The 14,877-nt window shown below is 39.4% G+C and overlaps 2 protein-coding genes across 10 annotated transcripts in view; both read left to right on the forward strand.

Moving 5' to 3' along the window:
- The window catches only part of LOC110530129 (phosphatidylinositol 3-kinase regulatory subunit beta), a 58,330-nt gene extending 50,215 nt beyond the window's left edge, over positions 1 to 8,115 (forward strand). For 5 of the 9 annotated variants that reach the window (XM_036985687.2, XM_090182011.1, XM_090182012.1 and 2 more), the window contains one exon: positions 238 to 8,115. In XM_036985687.2, coding sequence (XP_036841582.2) covers positions 238 to 439 — 202 coding nt within the window. In that variant the 3' untranslated portion in view covers positions 440 to 8,115. The remainder of the gene's footprint in view (positions 1 to 237) is intronic. The other 4 variants (XM_090182010.1, XM_090182007.1, XM_090182008.1 and 1 more) reach the window with 1 other exon arrangement.
- Positions 8,116 to 11,213: 3,098 nt separating this feature from the next.
- Positions 11,214 to 14,131, forward strand: LOC110530130 (gamma-interferon-inducible lysosomal thiol reductase). The gene is made up of 7 exons (XM_021612964.3): positions 11,214 to 11,483; positions 11,882 to 12,070; positions 12,222 to 12,296; positions 12,620 to 12,709; positions 13,035 to 13,187; positions 13,323 to 13,391; positions 13,783 to 14,131. The coding sequence occupies exons 1-7, from the start codon at positions 11,367 to 11,369 to the stop codon at positions 13,849 to 13,851; spliced, it is 762 nt and encodes a 253-aa protein (XP_021468639.2). The 5' UTR covers positions 11,214 to 11,366; the 3' UTR covers positions 13,852 to 14,131.
- Positions 14,132 to 14,877: the final 746 nt, after the last annotated feature.

Consider the following 14,877-nt stretch of genomic DNA (forward strand, 5'->3'; position numbering starts at 1 on the left):
CACTGTGCCATTTAATAAAGAGGATTCCAAAGGGGGGAGACCAAAATAGCTTCTGGGGAGGTCAAAGCTGTGTGCTGGAAAACCTTGGCAGTGTTGGGGCTTCAGACCAGCCCTAACATCTCACTTAAAATGTCGTTTTTAGTGTTTAATTACAAATGAAATGTCTATTAGTGAAAACATTTTTACATTTACTTTGTTTCTGTAAAACATTAAATGAGGTTGTGCTGTCTCCTCCAGTGTGGACGGCGACGCCAAACACTGCGTCATCTACAAGACGGATAAAGGCTACGGCTTCGCCGAACCTTACAACCTGTACGGCTCCCTGAAGGACCTGGTGCTCCACTACAAGCAAGAGTCCCTGGTCCAACACAACGACCAGCTGAATGTAACCCTGGCCTACCCAGTCCTCACCCAGACCCTGCAGCAGCACCCTAGATGAAGGGCAGTGTGACACAACGACCCCCAACGGTGACCAGCACTTCCAAAGCATATGGGGGGGGGGGGGGAGCACACTCATTACGTACCACAGTACCAGCCACAGTAAACATAAGATGAAAACCCTGTTTGTAGACTGAAAACAACATAAGCACACCGTTATGATGGAAGCTTTCAGACCATAGTTAGAAGAGCAAGAAGGAGTGAGAGTAGAGGGGAGAGAGTCAGGGAACTGGAGGTTAAAGATACTGGATGGAGCTCAGCTTTTTTTATTTTTTTTGCCTTGGCACCCACTTACCCTTCTAGGCAAAGGCCTGAGCTGTCATCCCCAGTAAGGACTTGGCTAACCTGGCTGCTCACCACACTACACTTCACAACAACGAAATCTAAGAGACGGAGGGGGGCAATCCAGCATTCAGATACATGGTCCTGGAAAGGCGGGGTGAAGTGGCTGGACAAGCGAGTTACTTTCTATTAAAAGCTTGCTTAAGTACCATAGAAAGAGCCTTGATTGACCACAAGCCTGTGTTGGGAAAGAGGGGAACTATGTACGGTGGGATGCTGGGGTAGGGAGAGGGGGCATGACAGAAAGCTTTAGAAAAATATATTTTTAAAAGTTCAATTTACTCGTCTCCTCCAGTTTGTTGTAAGATCAACATTCTTTCTAAAAATAGACATGGTATATTTGTTGTATTGTGAATAGATATTCACAATAGATCAATATATGAATGCAGTTTCTAAAGGGATTCAGGTTTCCCTTTCCGTTTCCATTTAATCATGGGTAGTGGAGAAATCCCTGCAAGCTCGTTTCTTATTTCAAATGTTCTCTTCAAGTGCTTTCTTTTATACTGTAGCCTATAGCCATGATGGACTAAGGTATTACTGTTAGTATTCTTGAGATGTTCTCATTTCTATGCTAATACACTCGCAGATCATCAACCTATCAGATCTTAACTCTCAGTAGTGAATGGCTTAGTCTCTAGGAAGCCTATGCAGTGTTCTTTTCACAAGCGCTTGCTTTTATGTCGCAGCGTCACTACTACTCACGGTACTTCCTCTTTTGAGCTTGACTGTTGTTTTTATTTGACACGAGCTTGATTCACAGAGCTGTAGAACGTTGTTGTACAAAATGAAAAAAATATATATTATCGTTTATATGATCCATATATCTACCGACAGTAACAGGCAGTGTGACTGTCAAACAGAAAGTATTGAATGGTTTTCTTTTCAACTGTGTGTGTGTTGTCGCCCCCCCCCCCCCCCCCCCCCCTCCCCTGCTGGAGGACACATAGTATCCAGCTAAACGTGATCCCAAATGAAGGATGTCTTGTCATGTAGCAAAAAAAAGATTGGATCCTTTTTGACAGTAAGCATGACCACGGAGGTCCGGGGGATTTTCCATAAGTACCATATGCATGAAAATCCTTCTTTTGTTTAGTACCTAGACAACTTGCTCTAGTACTTGTGCTGTTTTAAGTGCATACGTCTTGTGTACTAGACCTGTATAATGCACAAACAATAGTAAGTGAATAAGAATACATATAGATTTACAGACACACTGTCGAGGTGAATTCCCTCCGCGGGTACTGAGCTGTACATTTGTCGTGCGGCTTAAAGGACTTCCTCTTGCCGACTCTTTCTATCCCTTTTGCGTAGCACAGACTTTGTTCGCGTGAAGACACTTCAGACAAATTTATACCGTTGATTCGTTACTAAAAGAAGCCTCATGTAATGAAACCGAGGATATTGAGGATTTTAAACGTGGTGGCGCTTTTTAGATTTCTTGAGAAAGCGGAAACTTCCCAGAGAAAAGGAGTTTTGTTCTTTTTTTTTTGTAGAATGTGCATAAAAACATGTCTCACATTGGGCCCTCCTTTTGGGTCGTTTTAAACATGATCATTTGCTCAGAGCAGATGTATTTTTCCCATATTGGTTTAAGTACGATACATGGATACTGCAACTGAATAGTCATGCTATTGGATTGGTTGACTAGTTGAAGGAAATTGGGAGTCATTTGGTTTGTAATTGTCACATTTTAATTGGAAGTTGCATATTGGCGAGAGCATTTTGTGTTCAAAATTTATTTTTGGTACAAATATTAGTAGAAGAAAAATAATGATCTAAAGGAAAAATAGCTTGGTACTGTATGTGTTTTGCACAGTTCTTGGCCAGAAGAATAGCCTAGAATTAAAATCGAAGTGGCAGTAGTGAGAGGCCTATAAAAGAGTGATTCACAAAGTTAAGAAGTGCCTTAGCTCTTCTCTTGTCATTGTTGGAGGAGCTTCTCTCCTATAGACCGTGCTACCGCATACTGTATGCTTTGTTTAAAAAGCATTTGCCAATGATCTAATGTCAAACCCCTTGAAGAGAACTGGCAAATGCGCGTAGTTGTAGTCTCTCTTGTAGTGTGCGAGGTCCGAGTTATGGAGATTGTGTAAGTTTAGTTTAGTTATGCTTCTCTTTTGTTACATCGTTTTTAATAAGTATTTTTTTGTGACGGGGCTATAGCTTGGTGCTCTTCAGTGAGCGAGGCAGTTTCCTTTGGGGTTTTGTTGTATAGTTTATTGAATCACACCTAGAGTGGATAGAAATGTGAATACACAGTCGTAGCCCAACACGTAGCGTTTGTCCTTTTTTAATAAGCCGAATCTCATTCAATAAGCTCTTAAGTGAATGCATGCAGTACTTCTCACGGTGTTTTCATGTCAATTCCCTGTGAATTCATATCCTGTTTACCCATTTACTGACTCATGTATTTACTCAGTCCATCGGACCAACATTTTGCAAATGCACTTTTTCCTTAAAGAAAATTCCACCAAAAATGTTCTTTTGCTATTTGCTTATGATGCAAAATGTAGCATCATCTGATGCAAAATGCCTCATACCCAGTTGTTGTTTTTTTTGTGTTTTGAAAGTCATCCATCTCGAAAACTGGATTGCTGACATGGAAAGAAATGTAGGACTATATCACAAGTTAGTCCTATATATATTTTTTATATATATAAAACTTCAACAGGGGACTAAAATAAATACCAAAAGAGAGTTTTTGGGTGGAGTTTTTCTTTAATTGAGTCTCCAAAATGAGTTCATTCTAAACTGCATTAGTGAAGCTCAGTAGGCCATGATAGTATTGTTTGTTTTATTAAGTGTCATGTCAGGGATGTTTTAGTCGGACTTTCTTTGTGAAACAGTGTGTGGGGGGAAAAAAACCTTCAGTGTTCCCCTTACTCGATACATTTGGTGGAGGCTTCACGAACTCTGAAATTGTAAGCCAGTATTGGGGCAAGTAGGACAAATGTCCATTTTATTGCTGTTTTTCATGATTTTAATTGTTTAACTGTGTTATAAATCTGTGTTTGGTTTTGATTGTGCCAGGCCCACCCATTTCCCATTCGAAAATGGGTGACTCGTTTCAAACCAAATGAAAGGGAAGCTAGACAATATGCAATCGGCATATTTGGTTGGTCCTCAACGCTCCAACGGTATGGATGTCATCGCGTCACATTAACGTCACTTGCATTAACATTAATAACACATGTGCAGTGATAGTGTTTCGGCGGTGGTGCCCAATGAGATGACTTGGAGCAGGGTTAGCTTTGAGTTGTCCTTTTAACCAGTTATCGTGAAACCACGTGTTCTAGCACCCTCCCAAATGTTCAGGTGAATTATCCAGGCCATTACTATTGCTTATCTTTGGTACAAAACACCTGTAAATAGTGGTGTCATACTTCTACCATATCAGTTACCGAATACAAGTAATTAACATTTATTACGTTTGAATATTTAGGTTTGAAGCATATTTGAAAGAAATATATTGAAATATATCTTGACGTATTGTTTTGGGTTATATATTCTGATTTTAATTATGCTGGAAATGGATCCGAAACAGACGCTGACTAAATGAGCTTAGATGTGAAACACGTCTATTGACAAGTGCCACAGCAGCTTTGCATCAGTGGGCCAAGTCATTTCTAGTTTTCATGTTAACGCCCTGATGTGTAAGTAATAAGCTAAGCTTTATCATTATCACCAGCAAGCGTTCCTTTCTTTTATTCGTTTTAATTGACCCGCAATGATTGAGGAAGAGGAGGCAGGCTCATCTACGTTTTAAAATGCAGCGCTGAACCTAGTTGTCCATGATGACATACTGATTGGCCAACCTTGGCCCCATTCACCTACTCACACAGAAGTGTCTCTGTCAAATTTGAGTAGAGATGATCAATAGTCTTGACACAAGTGTCTTTCAGCAAAGCTCCATTGTTGCTACCCTACCAAGGACGGTGACGACAGAGTTGACCAATACTGGGACTGACTGGTGTCTAGACTACAGCCTGTATATTTTAAGATTTATAAAATGTATTATCTGAGCAGAAAATAGATTCCTATACAGATATGCTTTATCCATAGGGATGGGGAAAGCACTTTTTTTTTTCTCCATTTATTTGAAATCATGTTGGCAAAATTACATGAAAATATATTCTCAGCTTGGAGATTCTGGTTCTGTTTTTTTTATATTGCGAGAGGAGGCAGTTTGAAAGTGATACCAGGGGAGTGTTTGAGGTATGAAAATAATGTATGATTCGAAGAGAGGGGCATTTTAATAATCGGATAAAAGTCCCCCAAATGCACTAGACAACTCATGATACTTCATACCGGCCAAACGTTGCCAACAAGTTAAGGAACAAATGTCAAGAGTTCAGAAACACTCCTTCAGTGAGTAACCAACCGTTTGTAGATGGAACAATGATGTCATTGGAAAGTGTTCCTTTATGGTGCCTAGGGTTTGTTTTTAATTAGATCTTTTTTTTTTAAGCAAATTGATTTGTTTGTCCAAGTGTTTGTTTGTTTTATCTTTGTTAATGATAACCTTACAGAATCTATAAAATAAGCTAGCTTGAATATTTTCCTTCATACAGAAAAGTACAAATGTTTACGATATCTAATTAACCAAATAGCAAGTATGCGTTTGAGAGTCAATCTGTCTGTCCCGAAAAGGGACTCCGATAGATTGATTTGATTTCTTTTTTTCCTTTGTCATTTTAAACTTGAAAATGTTATGACTGCTTGTTCTTTTGTTTTTGATTATTTTTGTACTTGTCAAACAGTGCTCCCTCTAAAAAAAAAAAATTGAAAAGAGGAAAAAAAAGAATTGTTACCGTCTTCTGCTTAGAACAGAATCGACTAAATCATTTTTTGAATGGCCCCCGGGCAGAATGGTCTGCAATGGGCCCTCTTCCCTGAGTGGCTTAAAATCCTTGATCTCTGTTCCTTTACTTTCTGTACTGCCGACTACTTCATCTTAGACTGAGCCTTGTGTATCCACGGCTGAATCTTAACTTTAGATAAAGGCTTAACTTTGCGTTTTTTGATGTCAATGGGACATTTTGAGTTGCTCTTGCAGATCTCAGTTAGGATTTGGCCGTAGATTGCACCCTAGATGATTTGGGAGGATTTAGTTTTTAGGCTTTTCAAGTTTGAAAGAGAGGGAGGTGCACACTACTTGGTGAAAAATGTATGTCTACAGTCTTGGGTTGAGTCAACTATTAAATTAATTTGGAAATGTGTGAAAGTGAAGAGGCATGTATTTCGATTTTGCACTAAGTCATTCTCGTCTCACTACACTCTAAGATAAAGACGTTCCGTGACTTGCTCTCTGTCATTCAAAACGTTTTTTTATTTGTTCAGTCTTATTTGTAAAATGGGTTGACTCCATTTAAAAGTATGCTTTCATTTACTTCTAAAAGTTGATCTAATCTATGTAACCCTTCAATCAGGGTTGGGTAGTAACGGATTACATGTAACGGGCATTGCGCAATTAAATTACAAATATATGAAGTAGGCCTAACTGTAATCAGCCCGGATTACATTTTTTTTTAACAATAATAATGTAATCAGATTACAGTTACATTATTAAAAACATCTGATTTACATTTGGGATTACTTCATCTAATATCAAGAGAAAGAAAAGGATAAAGCTTTGTCAGCATTGCTATCATTTAGCACACCCTCAAGACTTCTCCCATGCTCTCAAATGTGCTATTGTTCTGCTGATCGCCCATCAAGGGTGGCTTCTTTTGTATTCAAACGGGTTTAGTGACTAGGTAAGGCTTCCAAAAGATTTTCCACCTAGCTTTCTGGTCAATCAGACAGTCGTCTGGACTCAACAGTGTTGAGTGTAGCTTTGTAGCAGTGCACTTTGACTTCGTGTGCTCCTAGCGGGAGAGAGAGATGCTCTCTGATAGCTGTCTGGGCAATAAACAAAAAAACACAGTCTTGAAAGCAACCACTGTTGTTACTCTAGACGAGAAGAGGGTCCCAGCTTTCTGTAGGTTTACTTTTATTGATCTACTCTTAATATTGAACAAAGAGCACTCACGTCGGCGATTCAATTCCAAGGTGATTGCGTAGGCTTACTCATCATTATAATTATTCATGAATTTACTGATTTAATAATCAATTACACAGGTATAATTAGAATGTAGATTTAGCAACTAGCTAACCACGTCATCGGGTGTTGAATGAGCCCCAAATGATTTAGCCTAAAGTGCCCAAAATGATGTATACAAATGTAATCTCTATTGAACAAAAAAAAAAAATGAAGATTCGGGAACCCTATTGTAAACTAATAACAATTGCCTATTTGTCAAACTCAAAATTCATCATAATGACTGGTTTAGATTGCACATCAAAATATCTGGAATCATGCATTCCTGCTTGGACATGTTAGATTAAATAAATGTATTTCTTGAATCATACTAATACACCTCCTTTTTAATTAAGCATTTTGAATGACTAAGTTAATTAGGCTACACATTCTCTCTCTTGTGTGACCAAATCATAGGTGGGTGCCCCAACTAAAACCATTAGCATGGAGCCTATTGACTCTGCTCTAATACATTAGAATATAGAACTTGTGAATTACGGTCCCCAATTTGGAAATAGTCATGTTGCTAAATGTAATAATGTATGCTATTTAGCAGACGCTTTTATCCAAGCGCCATGCTCTACCAACTAGGTGCACTTTAAACATAAAAAAAAAAAACATCTGGGTGTTAAAATATATTTTTTAAACTGTCATCTGATTACTCAAAATGAGTAATGTAATCTGATTACTGATCATTTTTCATGTAACTGTAATCCATAACTGATTACATTTTAAGTTATCTGGCCAACACTGCCTTCTATGTAGAGTTCATCCTAAGTGGCTGTGTATGTGATCATGTGACTGTCATTAGAATGCAGGTCCGGGACAGTACATTTTGACAAACCTTTCTTTGGAGAAAACAAACTACAGTATGATATGATTCTTATTGTTCTGAGATGTGGTGTGAAGTTTTTCCCTTTTTCAAAACGGTGACTGGAAATTAACGGGACAGTCTGATAAAGCTACTCTACACCAAAGTGCAATTGAACTCAGAGGGAGCACTGTCTGTGAACCAGTGGGAGTCTACTGGTTGTGATGTGCACAATCCTTATGTATGTAAAATGATTATTCTCTCTTCTTTCCCCAATCTGTCTTAATTCAGATGCAACATTTTATTTCTTTTGTTTTCTGTGTACAGCTTGCTTTGGAGTTGTTTGTCTCAAACAGGTACTCTTACTTCTGTACTGTTATTTCCTAAGGTTGATGAAATGATTTTAAAAAAAAATCTATAAAAGATGTAAGAAAAAGAAAGAAAAGGTCTTGTGTATTTTTGTCAGTACGTTTCAGTCAAACCTGCGACAAGAATAAATGGGAAGAATTCCGAGAGTGGGAGCCTTTCCTACTCTGAGGATAGTTTTGAGTCAATTCCTTCTTGAATCCCTGTCAGTTGAAGGCTATGGTAGACGTGTGACGCAGTTGGTATTGAATTTAAACCACAGGAGGGTGCCATTTTCTGGATGAATTTAAACATGTGTGGGCCGACACACACATTAAGGGTTGGAATCAATCAAACCTGTGACTGTATTTGAGCCAAATTTCAGAAGAATCACTTATCTCATGTTCAACGAAAAGCATATTTGTTATTACTATATGTTCAATTGCGGTGGGGGGGACTCTGTTTGGGTTACATTGAAACATGCATTTCCTGGGGTTTTAAGTAGACAATTCCATAAGGAGTTTGCAAGAGAGCAGAGACAGACTGAGGCAACAATCGATCCTTAGAGGAGAACCGACTGTACAGAAGAGTAGTCCAGTCGTAAACCGTCAACTGTCACAGCATCCTCATAAAGTCATCCTCCTGTCCTGTTTGTCTCCGCACTGAAGATTATGAGACAGCCCTAAAAGGATCCCATGACACTAGGTTAATCTTTAACAGTAAATGAGTGTTTTTTTTGCTGTGGTGTGCATTGCCCATGAGGCCATGACTCTTGAGTAAGAACAGTCAGGTGGTACGAGGAACAGTAGCAGGGTTTCTAATCATTAAGGAGGAACTTCCAAGATCTTTGAGCAAAGACAACACTGACTCAACAGTGGCATGATTGGTTGGAAGTTACAATTGAATACTGCCACTGATAGACTGATTGTGCAACCCAACACTACTACGAACATGTTGACATAAACCTCATATTGCCTCATTCTGATTAAAGTAGTTTTTAAGGCTATGTGAGAAACTTGCTTCGTAAAGGACACTTAGTTCATTGCAAGACGTCAGTGCTCCACACAGTCAATAATAGGCCCTTAAAGCTATAGAAGAATGCAGTAATGTAACAGGCTGATTTGGAAAGAGTGAGTTGTAATCCATGGATCCGACAGGCTCAGAGGAGTAGTGCTCTTGCCTCTGCATCGCAGGATCGGCTCACTTTCCACATCAACCTGTTACAGTGATGTAGCAATGGAAAGCATGCCTTGATGTGAATATCTAGAACAATATACAGTTGAAGTCGGAAGTTTACATACACTTAGGTTGGAGTCATTAAAACTCATTTTTCAACCACTCCACAAATTTCTTGTTAACAAACTATAGTTTTGCCAAGTCAGTTAGGACATCTACTTTGTGCATGACACAAGTCATTTGTCCAACAATTGTTTAGACAGATTATTTCACTTAATTCACTATATCACCATTCCAGTGGGTCAGAGGTTTACATACACTAAATTGACTGCCTTTAAACAGCTTGGAAAATTCCAGAAAATTATGTCATGGCTTTAGAAGCTTCTAATAGGCTAATTTACATCATTTGAGTCAAGTGGAGGTGTACCTGTGGATGTATTTCAAGGCTTACCTTCAAACTCAGTGCCTCTTTGCTTGACATCATGGGAAAATCAAAAGAAATAAGCCAAGACCTCAGATCTTTTTTTTTTTTTTTAACTCCACAACTCTGGTTCATCCTTGGGAGCAATTTCCAAACGCCTGAAGGTACCACGTTCATCTGTACAAACAATAGTATGCAAGTATAAACATGGGACCACGCAGCCATCATACCGCTCAGGAAGGAGACGCGTTCTGTCTCCTAGAGATGAACATACTTTGATGCAGTGCAAATCAATCCCAGAACAACGGCAAAGGACCTTGTGAAGATGCTGGAGGAAACGGGTACAAAAGTATCTATATCCACAGTAAAACGAGTCCTATATCGACACAACCTGAAAGGCCGCTCAGCAAGGAAGAAGCCACTGTTCCAAAACGGCAATAAACAAGCAGGACTACGGTTTGTAACTGCACATGGGGACAAAGATTGTACAATATATCATGTGGATATATTGAAGCAACATCTCAAGACATCAGTCAGGAAGTTAACGCTTGGTCGCTAATGGGTCTTCCAGATGGACAATGACCCCAAGCATAATTCCAAAGTTGTGACAAAATGGCTTAAGGACAACAAAGTCAAGGTATTGGAGTGGCCATCACAAAGCCCTGACCTCAAACCTATAGAACATTTGCGGGAAGAAAAGAAAAAACGTGTGCGAGCAAGGAGGCCTACAAACCTGACTCAGTTACACCAGCTCTGTCAGGAGGAATGGGCCAGAATTCATCAACTTATTGTGAAAAGCTTGTGGAAGGCTACCCGAAACATTTGACCTAAGTTAAACAATTTAAAGGCAATGCTACCAAATAATAATTGAGTGTATGTAAACTTCTGACCCACTGGGAATGTGATGAAAGAAATAAAAGCTAAAAGAAATGATTCTCTCTACTAGTCTGACATTACACATTCTTAAAATAAAGTGGTGATCCTAAGACAGGGAATCTTTACTAGGACTAAATATCAGGAATTGTGAAAAACAGAGTTTAAATGTATTTGGCTAAGGTGTATGCAAACTTCCGACTTGTATGTAAACTGTATATGTATCTGGGTAAAGCTTGCAGGTATGATGCTTAACTTGTAATAATTCTGTACATGTATGAGCCTTTAATGTTCAGTTCATTATAATATGTATTATAAGGCTTATAAAATGTTTTGTCTATATATCAACTTTTCAACTGGCTCAGAATGTTAGGTATAAGTAGTAGGCTATAAAAGGTATGGTATCAATATTTAGTCAGGATAACGATTACATTATTATAATACATTATAAACAGTTAAGTTATGCTCGTTTTACAACACGGTAATGAATCTCTATGAACAGCAATAAGAGTTGCATGAAACAAAGCTCCAAAATGATCTCCAGGTGAATAACAACTCGTGACAACGTAAGCATTTTCAAGACAATTCCCAACTCGTGATGTGGCACAATGTTACTCGTCTCTAGATATCTGTGTTTTCAAATGGTCCCGATAGTCTGTTTTTTTCCGGGCTACAATGTTACGCCACCGTTGTTTTTTTATGGTGCTAATTTGCCGGTGCTTAGTGACGTTGTTTGTGGTCACGTGACTTAGAGAGCCAATCACATAATCGAACATCTTTTTAACAAGGAAGAGGGCAAGCGACGCAATTTAAATGACTTTAGATATTTGCTAGTTTTTTGTGGGTGGCGGCAGAGTTTGTCATCTTGTGCTGGAGGAAAGATGAACGGTATTATTCTGCTCACACTTTTGACCATTTGGTCAAATGTAGATTGTACGCCGTGTTCATATTCTCCATCGCAGTGGTGTATCTCTGTGGACTCAGCCATCGAATGTGGGGTAAGATACATTCACGAGTTTCTTCTCGGGATTAAATGGATGTTTTGGTAACACTGCATTAAAACTTTCATTTTGATTACATGGATCGTCAGTCCTTGCATCCATAGCTATGTCTATTAATTTGAGTGTGGTTTAATTTCTCCAGCCACATCCCTCAGCTTTTTCCTGAAACGGGTGCGTTTCAACTCCTGATTGCTTCTTTAATAGAGAATGGACTGAGAGAATGAGAAACTTGTGGTGAATCTTTTTGTACATGGAAAAATAATATTAAAATATAACATCAACACCCATCAACTTTTTCTCTTCCGTAGGTCCTGATTGGCATATCACATTTAGGACTACTAAACATTCAACCTAACTCATTCTGTGTGTGTGTCGTTTTACTTTTCTTGTGGCAGGTTCTGAAGCAGTGCCTGGAAGCCAATGCCACCAAGCCCAACACACAGGTGCAGCCCGTGCAGGTGGAGTTGTATTTTGAAAGTCTGTGCCCAGGATGCCGGTTGTTCCTTACCTCACAGCTCTTTCCCACATGGACCATGTTGCAGGACATCATGAGTGTCACACTGGTGCCCTACGGAAATGCACACGTAGGTCTTATACAGTAGGCTAGAAATGATGACGCTCGTCTCATGTATTATGACACTTTATTGGATATCGCTTAGACAACGTAGTTAGCAGTGATTGGCGTTGAGGGATTCTGTGTTTAGTTTGAAATAATTTTTGTTTGTCTCACTACAGGAGTCTTTTGATGGGAAGCAGTATCAGTTCACCTGCCAGCACGGTGAGGAGGAGTGTCTCGGCAACATGATCGAGGTGAGATTTTGGTAACACTTTATTTGACAGCCCACTGTTTACCAGGTTGTAAATTACTGATTTAAAACTGTACTTCTCTAATAATTGCATAGTGATAACACTTTGGTTTCTCTGCGATTCATGGACACAAGCTTCACTTTGTAAGCTGAATTGTTTGATGTAAGTATCAGAAAAGTATCCAGTGTCACCACATCGCTTCCTAGTTAATAGCAGGTAAGTACCGGCTTAAACCGGGCTGTAACAAGAAGCGTTCCGGGGGGGGGGGGAGCGACATTGTTTTACACCGTTTAAAAAAATATAAAAATGTTTCCTTCTCTCTCCAGACCTGCATATTGAATGCTACAGGAAGCAAAGCATTCCAGATTGTCTACTGCATGGAGGCCTCCACTGATGTTATTAAAGCAGGGGAGAAGGTGAGTGACATATTACCTCTTACCTTCTTTCTCTCAATACAAGACCATGAAAAGACCACGCCTCAAACAATATACAGCAACCCCCTTATTTTTTTTATTCAAATGCTCCTGAGAAATACGAACAAAGAGGCTGAAATTAAATCCAAAAGTGTATAATGCCGAATCACTTTTTTGTGCTTGGTGATTAATGATGAGTTCTGCTCTCATGTGGTAGTCTATAGGGTATGGCTGGAGGGCAAGACAAGAATGACCAGATGGCATTGTAAATATGATACTTGGAAATATTGACAATAATAATGTTTCTGACCACCTGTCCCCTTGGCAGTGTGTGGCACTCTATGACCCGAACACCAAGTGGGACAGCATCATGACCTGTGTGAAGGGAGACCAGGGGAATCAGCTGATGCATCAGAACGCAGTGAAGACTGGTGCCTTAAAGCCAGCCCACGACTATGTGCCTTGGATTGTCATAAATGGGGTTAGTTCACTGAGGCGAAATATTTTTGTTGTATGTGTCAGCAAGTTTACCGTATTGCTGATGGCTTCTAGTAAAGTCTGTCACATTCGACAAAGTTTATTGCCTCGATTTGTAATATCCGGAATCTTCTTTCAGGAACACACCGATGACCTTCAGAAGAAAGCAACGTCTTCACTCTTCACTCTGATCTGTAGCATGTGGAAGGTAGGTTTTGGCGAACATAATTACCATTCCAGTTTTAAGTGTTATGTCCTATCCATCTTGTCCTTTCTTCCTTCCTTGTTTCTATACAGTGTATTCGGAAAGTATTCAGACCCCTTCCCTTTTCCACTTTTTTTTAACGTTACTGTGGGAAAAGTCAAGAGGTCTGAATACTTTCCTGTCTATTAAAAACCACTGACTAAGATCACATGATTAGAATGAGTATAGACTAGCCTTTGCAAGATACTGTGCTAAAAAAAATAGGTCATTCAGTCACCCTCTGAAGTTGGAATTTGTTGACGCCTTTCTCCACTAGAGTGTGCTGTGAGGAAAAAGAAAGAGAAGCGTGCCATCCTTTGATTTCTGAAGTATACTATGTCATACTATCCTTTAGGGGCCCAAGCCTGAAGCCTGCGGTGCAGCTCCAATGAAACGACACAGAAGTTACTGCTATGACGAGTAAATAATCGACATCTTACCAATACCGCCGTATGCCTTTGTGTTCAACTTCAATTGCCAAATAGGGATGGTAAATCTGAACTTTTTTGACACACTATCAATAATGTTTTAAACTGGTCTGACTGTCGGTATCACATAGTTCTTCCGATATTCAAGAAAAGGGACGTCGTGTATTGTGTCACATTGCTCCGTGAATGAGCCTTCTGTGGAATGAGCTGTGTGAAATAAACTCTCTGTCATCTATTTTTAATGAAGGGACGAAATTAAAGCTAACTATTTTAAAATGACTCTGTCTTCACTTAATCTGCATTTTATGTTGAATGTGACAGGTGTTTACCCTATGAGAGCAGATCTTTTGTTTTTTGACGTGGTGTAATGGAGATGAATACCTCATTGAGTGAGGGCTCTTACAGTAGAAAGGCTTTGACGTGGTTGTCGTGGTTCTGCATGGCCTCAGTCTTGCCTAGGAGAGACCGCAGTCAAACCATTGATAACAAGCCTCTTCCCTGGTGGTTTAATAGAACTGCCTGTGCTGCATTCAGTAGTGTTAAAGAGCCATGTTCTTCTATATAATGCTGATTATGAGCTAAAGGGTTGTGTCCTTCAAGATCATTTGGTTTGTCTATTGGAGCACAATTTTAAAAATGTATACTGGTAAGAAAGAAAAATGCAAGATGAGATTAAAGGTATGATGGCTACAAGATTTCAGGCTTTTTGATTATTCTTCGGTTGGTAGTAGGGGTTCACAGTGAAATTATTTGACTGTTAGGAAAGACACCTACATACAAGGTCTCTGGGTTAAACAGGGCAGTGGATAGGAGGGTTTAAGTGAGACTACTTATAACAGTGCCACTTCTAGGCCAATCAGTGCCAATCTTTTGACGTCTTTCCTAATGCTGAACACATTTTCCTCGAGGACCCATAAGGTTCGTCTGGATAGATTTTCCTCCATCTTGGACATTTTGGAAAAACCTTTTGAAAAATGTCATATGTTTGTTAGGCCCATGGTGCATCTCTTGGTTTGTGCATC

This window comes from Oncorhynchus mykiss, chromosome 8 (assembly GCF_057628025.1).
Source record: "Oncorhynchus mykiss isolate SJ-2025 chromosome 8, ASM5762802v1, whole genome shotgun sequence".
Classification (NCBI taxonomy): Eukaryota; Metazoa; Chordata; class Actinopteri; order Salmoniformes; family Salmonidae; genus Oncorhynchus; species Oncorhynchus mykiss.

Coding starts and splice junctions, on each gene's coding strand:
- LOC110530130 (XM_021612964.3), top strand. CDS start 11,367: ATGAACGGTATTATTCTGCTCACACTTTTGACCATTTGGTCAAATGTA. Junction 12,297..12,619: donor GTCTCGGCAACATGATCGAG/GTGAGATTTTGG, acceptor TTCTCTCTCCAG/ACCTGCATATTGAATGCTAC. Junction 12,710..13,034: donor TTATTAAAGCAGGGGAGAAG/GTGAGTGACATA, acceptor TCCCCTTGGCAG/TGTGTGGCACTCTATGACCC.